This window comes from Diadema antillarum, unplaced genomic scaffold (genome assembly GCF_040938485.1).
Source record: "Diadema antillarum isolate AM-2024a unplaced genomic scaffold, OU_Dant_1.0 scf00000071, whole genome shotgun sequence".
In the NCBI taxonomy this organism is placed as follows: Eukaryota; Metazoa; Echinodermata; class Echinoidea; order Diadematoida; family Diadematidae; genus Diadema; species Diadema antillarum.
In genome coordinates, this window is record NW_027270960.1 from 7246843 (window position 1) to 7258344 (window position 11502).

At 38.9% G+C, this 11502-nt stretch overlaps 1 protein-coding gene across 1 annotated transcript in view; it reads right to left on the bottom strand.

The window, feature by feature from the left end:
- LOC139717012 (nose resistant to fluoxetine protein 6-like) overlaps nt 1–10225 on the bottom strand; it is a 29282-nt gene extending 19057 nt beyond the window's left edge. Inside the window, exons 1-6 of the mRNA XM_071628529.1 lie at nt 10177–10225; nt 8027–8266; nt 4073–4212; nt 1899–1980; nt 1461–1548; nt 641–828 (exon numbers count right to left, since the gene is read on the bottom strand). Coding sequence (XP_071484630.1) covers nt 641–828; nt 1461–1548; nt 1899–1980; nt 4073–4212; nt 8027–8266; nt 10177–10225 — 787 coding nt within the window. The remainder of the gene's footprint in view (nt 1–640; nt 829–1460; nt 1549–1898; nt 1981–4072; nt 4213–8026; nt 8267–10176) is intronic.
- Between the last annotated feature and the right edge of the window lie 1277 nt (nt 10226–11502).

Below are 11502 nucleotides of genomic sequence, written 5' to 3' on the forward strand. Positions count from 1 at the left end.
AAAAACTGAACCAACCACAAGTAAATAGCACTGTATGGGAGGTTACAATTGTTGCATCGCATCTGAATCATTGCAAAGATTTTCACGTATTCAGACTGAGGCTGGTGATCATACAATGCAATTTGTTTTGCAATTGTAACAACACAATCTGTCCGAGATACACAGGTATTGCTGTACCATTTCCCTATGCAGGCGTTTGACACGTTTAACAATGGGAATGATAAGGGATACATTGTACATAGATCTTCAACCTGGATATGAGAATGGAATTTGAAGTAAAATTCAAATTTGGGGATATTCCAAGGAACAATGTTTCATCATAATACCTGCAGGAAAAAAGGTCTCAAATGTCAAAGCTTTACCACAACATAACAATCAATAGCACACCTATCATGCTTATAACATTTCACAAACTGACTGCTCAACTCGACAGACAATAGCGCTATCTTTTCCTCTTTTTTCTTTTTTTTTTCTTTTTTTTTTTGATAATGGGGGGGGGGACATGAAAGTTCATACATTTGGCGAAATAATGCTGGGTTTATCTATCAAGGCGAGTAAATAATATTGGAAACCCGGCAATGAATGTGAGTGTTACGAACCAGGGCCTGAACTATTGGACAGTCCTTCAGAGATACATTACCTAATTCAAGTTTGCTTCCATCAGTTGGGACATTACAAGACTTGCTGTGTTCGTGGATGTCGTCCTTGGTCTCAGCCACCCTGCTCTGGAGGATGGGAACCTCTTCCTCTTGGATAGCTCGCCTGCTCAGGTGGAAATCGATGGCAGTAGCGCACAGAGTCAACAGGCATATGAGCGAGATGACAATCCTGACAAGGTGGACAGCAAGAAAGACACTTTTATTCGATCCAGATGGCTACTAAAACCAGTTGGTGCCAGGGTAAGAATAATGTTTTTTCTTTATCCAGGGTAGCCTCTTGGCTCCTTAGGGCTGCTTCTACTCCTCTGTAATGCTCTATTCCGTAAATCCGTAAGAGCGAGCATTTTCTTTTTCCGTTATTGCTGGAGTTGTTATTTTATTGAGCAGCAAAATCACCGGCACGTAAAATATCACACATACGTCATACATATACGTTTGTATGTAAGTAAATATGACTGTGTGTATATATTGTTTGTTTGTTCATTGTCTTATACCTTCTGTGATGCTCTGTTGTAACGTGATATATTATGTAGCCTGTTCCAAAGCGCCATGAGTATCTTTTTGTAGTAGAATGAGCGCTTTGTAAGATTTCGTTCTATTATCATTACTATCATTATTATCATCATTATTATTATTATTATTATTATTATTATTATTATTATTATTATTGTTATTATTATTATTATCATTATTATCATCATTATCCTTATGATTATGATTATGATTATTATTATCATTATTATTATGGTTATTATCATTATCATGATATACACCGGGGTGGGATAATCTAATAACCCTTACAGAGTAACGATAAACCCAGCGTCTGTTGTGGGGTCTCCAGTATATTCACAAGTGACTTGAGCTCGTATGTCAGGGAAGACTTCCCTACCTGCAAGAAAAAAAGTAAAGAAAGAGATAAAAAGCAAACAAACAAGAATTGAATCTCCTTTATCCCCTAAACCTGGCCATAAATGTAGAGAACCCGATTATAATACACAGTTGAGGGAATTAACGCTGGAAAAATAATAATCAACTAAGAGGAAACAAATCGTCTTAAGATTGAGGAAATCTCTGAACAAGTCGATTGATCTAGTGACGGATTAGATTTTTATCGCAAGTACGAGAGACTGACTTCTTAAATAAATCAAGCGCGCAAGTACATTACCGAGATCAAAATATGGGACTACGTTCTTGGTTACATTATAAACATACATAAAGCAAACAAGCTTACAGACTTACCAACATGTAGTAGTATGTCTTTGATGTCTATCTCTGAACATTCCTCCGGCACGCATACTCCCCATTTTACAGAAAGGGATAGCTACAGTAAGTTAAAGAATGGGAAAAGAGAAAGCGAATTACTACTAAATGTGCTCCTTTGTGAATGCTACCCTATATTTCAAATGACTTTACATTGATAATATCCCCAAGTGGATATAACATTCTCCCTTTCAGTATAACGACCGTTCAGTGTAAGCTCCGTACAACAATGCAAAAGTCATGTTAGGAAATGATCGGTCATTTTCTTTTTCTCCTCCGATTGGATTTCATTCAAATTCAAGGTACTGTTAAAGGGAAATTCCACAACAGTAGGGAGTCTGAAAAAATGTAATAATTTATAATAATCAAGAAATAAGAATTTCATGAATTAGAAGAGTATGATAATATTTGACAAGCACGACAGTTTATACAATGTGATAAAAACGGATAAAAATTGAGGAAGTTATGAAACTTAAAATGATAACAGTAATTGTAACAGTATTGAATGGTAAAAGCGAAAACAGACATGAAAATGAGTGAGTTGATGATGTCATCACCTCCCAATGTTCCAAAGATCATAACCATTATACAAAAAAAACAACAACACAGAACTTACGAAATTCAATTCATTTGTTCTCTTAGTGTAAAACATCATGCTAAAACGAAAATTCGATTCATTTGTTTTCTTAGTGTAAAACATCATGCTATTCCTGGCTGAATGTATTTAGAATGATAATCGATAAGATATTAGAATTTGAGACTGGAGAATACTGTGTTTGATCAAAACAAAATGGAAATTTTAAGATATCGTCCATACTCTCTAAACAAGAGATCCGGGGGTCACGCGCTCACCTGAGTATCATTAGTTCACCTTCCATGCATTCTTGCAGCCTCTTACCTGAGAACATTGGAAACTTATGGTGGGGGTAGCTTTAAGAGTGGGGGCATGGTGTCCGTTTACATAATATTCCATCACACTGGTGAAAATACCTGCCGAATACACTGTACTTTATAGAATGTTGGATTATGAAGCTTGGGGGAAAAAGACTTAAAGCCCTATCACTTTTGATAAGAACTAGAGAAAAATATTATTGAATATTCATTAATTTAGGAGGTTTGGACCCCCTGAGCCCCCAAGGAAAGCACGGTGCCCAATCAAACACTTTGAGATCTTATCCCCGTGGGAATGCTACTTGCCAAGTTTGGTGAAAATCCATGATGTTATATTCAGCAAGAAGACGAACATTTAGGCCCGCATTTGGACCCCCCCCCCCCCCATCTCATCCCGCTTCCTTGGGTCCCACGGGGGTGGGGTGGGGGAGGGCACCAACAGTATACTGACTCATTGTATCAACTTAGCTCAATAATTTATGGTTCCAGAGAAAATCTGTAAAGATCCCTTACAGGAGGGGGGGGGGGGTGAGACCCCTGGGGGCCCCCAGGTGGGGCATGGTGCCCATTTGATGGAATTGTGATTCTATCTCACTAGGGATGCTACCTGCCAAGTTTAGTAAAAATTTGTGATAGGGTTTTCAAGAAAAAGATGCTACTGAAATCCTTGCAGCTGATTGGCTAAAAATTTGTCATAGAAATGTGACAGTTGTCACAGATGACAAGTTTTAAGACCCGGGCCCCTGAAGTTTATTGGTCAGTTTGTTCGTATGACATTGCTATTGCAACTTATTACGAAAAATCGACCGAAATTGTTACACTGGTTGCATTTATTTCTATTTTTTTTTTTTTTTTTTTGGTCTTATTTCTTTTCCTGCTGCAACTTAAAGAGTGCTACTATAAAGACCGATCGGACCTGGGCCTCTGTTTCATAAAGCTGTTCGTAAAGTCACGAAAAACTTACGAGCGACGGGTGATCAGTTGTGATATGCTTTACTTATCAGAATTTCAGTAATTCAGCACAAGAAATGATCACCAGTCGCTCGGAAGTCGTTCGTAACAGCTTTAAGAAGCACCCTACTGGCAGCAAAATCCGCCGTTTAGACGGTGTCCCATGCGCGCACGCATTACGCGCATGATGTTGCGACTGGCTCGCCCAGCCGCAATATATCATGCATTCAGCATACGCGCGCGCTCATCGGACACCGCAGTCAAATGGAGTATTTTCTATACGTTCCATGAAATTAAAATGAAACCCTTACCCGGCTGCTCCCACCCTCTTGTTTGATATCGGCGAGGCAGTAGTGTAGACTGCTAGCATCTTTACACTGCCTGAAGTCACCCAGCCAGGAGAGAGAGCCCAGAAGTACACCTGCGCTGGGTTTACCCGTTGCATCGAGAACTAGAACAAAAACAAACGATATGCACACCAAACAAATAATTACAAAGGTGCTTGACATGCTAAAATAGCGTTGCTGAAATTTCTTATATTGTGTTACCGCAACCAAAATGGTTGTGGATGCAAACATACCATTATATACCTATCATAACATCTCTTTTTTTTTTCTCTCTCTCTGATTTCTTCAGTTTCTCTGATAAAATGTATGCCAACTTAGCTTTACAAAGGCATTCCACAAATAGTAATTCGTATCGAACCTTCTCTACATTGACCAGACAGAAAAGAACTGATTTTATTCTGAATGGCGTAGATCGCCAGAGACGTATAGTTACAGATACGTATAATTTTAGCATTACGTCTCTTTTGGGAGATTTTTTTAATTTTTTTTAAAGCAAACTACACCGGGTAATGCGAGTGATAGCAAAGCAGGACGATGACAAGGTTATTTGAAAAGTTTTATCGCAGAAAGCGGTAACTTCATTCTAATTGAGTTGCGATATTTACAATTAAAGGAGAAAAATACAAAAATGGGACATATTATGTTACTTGAGGTATCACTAAGGGTTTTACTAATCTCAATCTGATGATGATCGACTTATCATAAGAATGTTTAAAAATGACGCTTAGCCCATTTTGCCATGAAACTCTTCGTTCTGAGTCGCATGCAGGACTAAGTACTCTATGTTGGATGGTTTGTCGTTTTTAACGTAGGCCACAAGTATAATAGAAGAAAGCGGTCTAAAACGGACTCAGCCGGCAAGACGAACCCATCCCATATCATCCTTACTCGCCTGCACTGTATCCAAATAGTACCACTGACTGTGATCGTGCATCACAAAACCAACAAAAGCGCACGCCTTGATTTTACTTGAGGACATCAAAATCTTGAGGTTTTTCTTATTTTTAGAATGAGCCGTTCTTTTTCTACATTACCGCTATTAAAGTTTGGGATCATAAAGTGAATGGGAAAGTGTGTTTTCACCAGTTTTTCTACAACTGTGCACTTGCAAATCTCAGAATTTGGGTGAAAGGATAACGTTTAAAACCTTTAAAAAGGTTTTAAAGATGTATTTTGCTTTAAAGCGAATAAGACAGTTCACTGATGAAAAGATAGCGTTAATACTTTACAAAACCTTAATCCAGCCTCACTTCACTTACTGCAGCACTATTTGGATGAATGGTCGACAAACTCGGTTAAAACAGCTGCAGACTTTACAAAATAGATGTTTAAGATCTGTACTTGGAGTGAATAGTAGATTTCACACTGAAGCTCTCTTTGAAACCCTCAAGATTGATCAGCTGAAAGAATACTGGGTCAAACAGGCTTTGGTTAATCTGTTTAACTTACTTCATAATCTCGGCCCACCTGTTTTATCTTCATTGATCGAATTCAATAGTGATGTTGGCTATGCCCTTCGTCATGCTAACTCACAAATTGCTCTTCCAAGACCTCACACAAATTTTCTTCAACTTAGCCCATTATATCATGCATCAAAGCTTTTTAATACATTGCCCAACAATCTCAGACTTACAACAGATTTGAAATTTTTTGGTAAAGAGATCTGTAAAATTGAAAATATCGGCTCTCTTCTTTCATCATGTAGATATTGAATATTAACCTATGTCCTCTTATGTCACTACATGGTTACTACGGTTTCTTTTTCTTGGTTTTTTTTTTCCTTGTATTTTTCTTCCTTTCAATACTGTAAATGTGTTCAATCTTGTTTATGTTTTGTTTAATTGTATTTCATTGTTTTTATCTATTGTTTTAATGTATATCACGGCCTCGCTGAAAAACAGCTATTAGCTGAATGCGGGCACACTCTGTATGTGTTTTTAACCGTGAATAAATAAAATAAACAAACAAACAAAAACGCTACTGCTTTGAAAGTGGGCATTAATCGTGGAAAAAATGTATTAATTAATAGAGCATGCTCTATTTCAGCTTAATCTGATGTTGTTCCGGTGGCTTACAGCCTGGATTTTGTCCCATTCATCACACAGCTGCACGATTTGGTACAGATGAAGTGCTCGAATAGACTTTATACTTCAGAGCCTCTTTTCTCAGCTCACACTTTTCCAGAGCGTGTGATTTCTTTCCAATATTTAGATAGGTTTTAGGAGAGTCCATTTGAATTTAGTCATACATCATTTTAAAGCTTAGAATCTGCCCCTAACTGAAAATCCATCTTTGGCGACTTTTTGTTGGTTTTGTGATGCAAGGTCACAACTAGTCTTTCAATGAAAGGGCAACAGCTATATTTTTATCCCTTCTGGCGACTAAATAAAACGCCATTTTCTACAGTGGCAATTACAAAATGAAGGATATTTCGTGTTAGAATACGCTTACTACATACTATCGGTATAGACCATGGGTAGACCATGGACCTACTACACTCAATAATGGACTGTGAACGAATGTCTTCTTATTTTTCCATCCTATCATCACCGTCGCCAGCTGATCAGATGTTTGGACAATGACGAATGTGTAAGAGTGTTTTTTTTCACTGACAAAAGAACTGTTTTCCAAATCCCTGTTTTATTTGGCTGAGGTGCGTTTTCAGACTAGCCTGCCCTTGTATGAACAGCAAAGATGGGGAGCAGCAAACCTCAAAATATGACAAAGTTTGTATCTCAATATATAAATGCACAATCATGCCGTCTACCGTTACTGTCCATGTTTACTCTGAAATGAAACGATGTGCGAAAATTGGGGCAAAATAGATCATAAATAACAATCAACCTATCAAAATATTTGCTTCATAGTGTTAGGGAGATACACGCATGTCGCATATCAAAATATCTGAGTGATGATTTCCCAGTATACATTACAACTACACCCCCACTCCTCCTCCCCCTCACCACTCACAATCTGATGGTCATCTGTACCGCATGCGCGTTCCCGATTTTTCGGGAAAGGGGCATAGTATCGGGGCTCAACTCGTGGGAAAAATCTACCAAATTCCTTAGAATAGGGGGTCTTTCATTATTTCCACCGAAATATTCATAATCAGGGGGTAGTTTACAAATATTTCCCAATATCGTTCAGACATGTCTATCTGTAGAAATCCAAGCCTGGACCCTGAGTGAAGGAAAAGTGCTGCAGGAAGTACATCTTCTCGGGTACATTCAGCATGAGAACGTCTCTAAATAATGTATTCCTGTCCATGCAGGTTCTGAAATTGTAGACACTATTTACCTCAGCACTCTTCCTTCATCTATAGGGAGTAATTTTCCCTTCCAAAAGCATGAGATAGGGGCAATTCTGCTGGCCTCCCTTCCAAAACCCTAAAATAGGGAGGTAATTTTTGATGGCTCCCCTTCTAAAAGCCTGTGATATGGGGTCAAAATCTTAACCCATTTTCCTCGGTCGGTAAAGGGGGTACTTCTAGAAACCAGCTTGAAGATTGTGGTTATACATCAGCTAAAGTGCACGCAACGATCACACCACTGTCTGTTTCCCACCTCCCTGCTTAAACTGAGAATGATCACGGTTCATGACGTAAGGAGAGAGAAAGAAAGAAAGAAAGCAAGAAAGAAGAAACAAAGAAGACAAAGAAAGAAAGACTTACAGACAGAGAAGAGATAATATTGACATTCAAAAAGGATCTATTGTATGTTTGGTCTGCAAATAATGTACTCTCATTCGTTGTGAACATTTAGGAAGCTGTAGTGTTAACGAATGAGTATTGTTTGCCGTAGGGGGAACACTCACCCTGAGCTTTCAAGGGAACAAGGAGATATGACTAATAGAAAATGAATGCATTGTAACCACACAGATACAATAATTTGCTTGCTACGGAATCTGCGTTCTTACTCGTATTTCTCTTCGCTCCCCCCTCGGCGAAGGCGCGTTCGAGCTCTTGTGTGCACGGGGTTGAATAATTGCTCAGCGCCGCTCTAAGTATGTCGCCCCCTTGCACCCCTTTCACCCCTTTCACCCCGCTGCTTTCGAGGAAGAAATCCCACTGACGGGAAACCAGCAAGAACGAATTGTCACTGATGATCTGAGAAGACGTCCCCACCAACACAGTGCACAGGAGGAACACGATGGCTCCTGCAATAGTGAATAAACAGGAGGCAAATGAGACCATGCATCATAAAAACAACAAGTCGCACACCCCGATTTCACGTGAGGACTCAAAATAGGTGCAATAGACCAGCCTATAACTTATTATAATTATAGTCAATCTCTAATTTTGTACATTTTCTGCAAGAGAAATACCTAATCTTCTATATAATTCAAAGATCAGGGTGTAAACAAATTCATTAATTCATTCAATCATCTTTATTGGTCTATGCCAGATATAGAAATTTTATTTCCATTGACGTTACACTATACCAAAATAATAATGACAATACAAACACATCTTGCATCACAATTACATAATTATCTCAATGAAAGGTACAGCGGACGCAAACAACACCCTACACAAATCTATTACACAGTTATACAATATCAAACAAAATCAAAATCAGAAATGGAAAATTGCAAAACGTGTTTTTATAACACTTTTATGTAGACTAATGTGATTACGTACGGTTCAGATGTCCCTTTTCATTTCTTACGAACCCTTTACGCACTCTTCAGTTTCATCTTTAATAACCTTTTAAAGGATGACGCTGTACTACTTTGGAAGTTCGCTTTATAGTCATGAACAGAATGTGCTGATGGAGTGTGCAAAATTTTTAGCTAAATCTGATAATCTCATCCCGTCATTATGATTGCTATGCTAGTTTGAAATCTTTTCCCATTCATTACACAGCACACAGCTTGGTGAAATTAAGCACTCGGATAGACCTTAAACTTGAAAACCTCTTTGTCATTTTATACTTTTTTGGAGTGTGAAAGCTCTGTTTCCAATTAAATTTTCCATTATAGGTTTGGAAGGTTCACTTGTACTGAGTTATACATTATTTGAAAGCTGAGAGGGTATTATGCCCGCTCATCAGGATTTGCCCTGAACTAAAAATGCCATGTCTGACGTGTTTTTTTTTTGTTTGTTTGTTTGTTTGTTTGTTTTTTTTTTTGTTTTTTTGTTTGGGGGGGGGGTGCACGATCACAGGTAGCCAAAGTCACTGACACAAATGAAGACAAAATGGAGAAAAGGAGTAGGAATAACGACACGTGCAGACAAAAAAACAAACAAACAAACAACCACAGTAGAATTGAAATATACATAGACGAGAAAACAAAACTATGTATATAATAGGTAAGAGTACAGTATCATAATAACTCTAATCCCATCATATACAATGCCAGCAACAACTGATCAGTTTTATCTTGTGTTAAAGATAATACTTATATGATAATATCGGATCTGATAAGATCGGATCTGATAAGATCGGATATCATTCCATAACTTCACATATGTAACACTCGCAGGATAAGAACACACATCAACAAGTTTATTTAACGTGCAGTCCACCCTATTGTCTCCATTGATTTTCTTTTTCTGGTCTGGAGATGAACCATGCTACATAGTTACTCAACTTACTGAGGATTTTATGACTTGCCCATCCCATAGGCCCTATTATGCATGTGAAGGGTAAGGAGCTGAAACCAGGAAGGTTTCAACCTCCGTGGTGAAACGGAAAGCAAGTTCTCTGCGTGGTGTCTGCTCTGTGGAGCGAACCCAGACTTTACAGGGCAATCCACTCTCCCCGCCGTGCTGATGTGAGGGTCTAGGGGCCGGTGATCGATAGTATTAAATCAGGTGCACAGTCAGTATAGGCTACATTCACAAAGGTATGTTACACACAGTTTATAGTATTCAGTTTCTATAATCTCTTTGCTGTACTTTCAGATCACGCTTTAAGAGGACCCAAGCTCTCTAAAAAAGACATCGTTTCAACTGACAAAATGCCTAATACACCGCATGCTACTCACACAGCACCAGGCCTCTACCCTAACAATCCCCCACGAGCATAATATCCCGCACTTCGAAATGAATCAGTGTAACCTACCTCCAACGGAGCGTCGGTACCCCAGTCCTCTACACGGCGGCATCACCATGGCTCACTGCTGTCTGCCAGTACGTGCGGGCGGGATGTCCACGTACAACATTGCTTTTCACGTCTGAGCGTCTAGCTCTTCCATTCTCATGGTGGTAGTTAGTCTGGCTTCCAGACCCTCTGCCCATACTATTTCGCTATTCATGATAGTGACGCCCTCAACGTCAAAAACTAGTATAGTTTAAGTTGATTTTGTCGCGCAGTTTGCCTTCGGCAGAGGCGGCGACTTCGTCGCGGGGCGGCGACTTCGTTGGCAGTTGGCAAAGGGTCTGGAAACCAGACTAGGTGGTAGTATACAATAGTTACGGAAGAGTGCCTTCGTGTGCGAGTCTAGCCGTGAGATTCGACGAGTGAATAACTCGAGGTCAATAGGGACAGGAGTCTTTTCGTGGTTTAGGGTCGAATAAAATCAAACAATAGCAACAACAGAAACAACGGCATTACGTGTAAACTGCGTGTGTATATTATCACTGATGTATATCTCATGCAGACGATACACGTTTTGGGAAGTACAACGAACATGTACCTTGAGCTATGGCTTGTCCAATCACATAACTCCTTGGTTATCCACTGGGAAGGTGAGAGAACTACTCTCACCTCCCTGGTTTGTCTGATCACTGCAGAATCGTCCAATTACGAGTGACAACACCTTCCTTCAAGAACGACATATCTGCAAAGCCATTATCATGTGTTTTCCTGTTGCATTATCATGATGTTTTTGAACGATATTATACAAGTGTATTCTATAAAGGGTCTCGATAGGGAAACATCCCCTGTTAGGTACCTCGGCGTTCCTTTCATAGTTGTAAAAAGGTGAACACTGACATCAATAATCCATTACTGGTGTCGAAATACGTGCGTTACATAAAATCCGAAATCCATTCGGGTTGTCTATTTGAAAGCTTGAGTGATGTTTGGATTACACTCGTGTAGTAGTGTTCTTAGATGTAGATATGATAATCACAAGTTTTCAAATTTATTGGTAGGTCTATAAAACTAGTATTCTATTCATGAGATTTTGTTGTTGGTTGTTTTTTTTTTCATTTTTGATTGTCGTCTTTGGTGTTTATGACTTGCACCATAAACTTACAGTAAAAATCTTTTTTCTTGTTGTTGTCAGACATTTGGAAACGTGTGACTTCATCTTTTCCCATGTGATCATCTTTCATTGTGTATTTTTGTATTGTATCGAAAACCCATGTGAGTGGTCACATTTTTACTTCGTATCTCGTTATAGAGACAATGACGCACACCTACATTCGTGAGTGCAATCTGTAA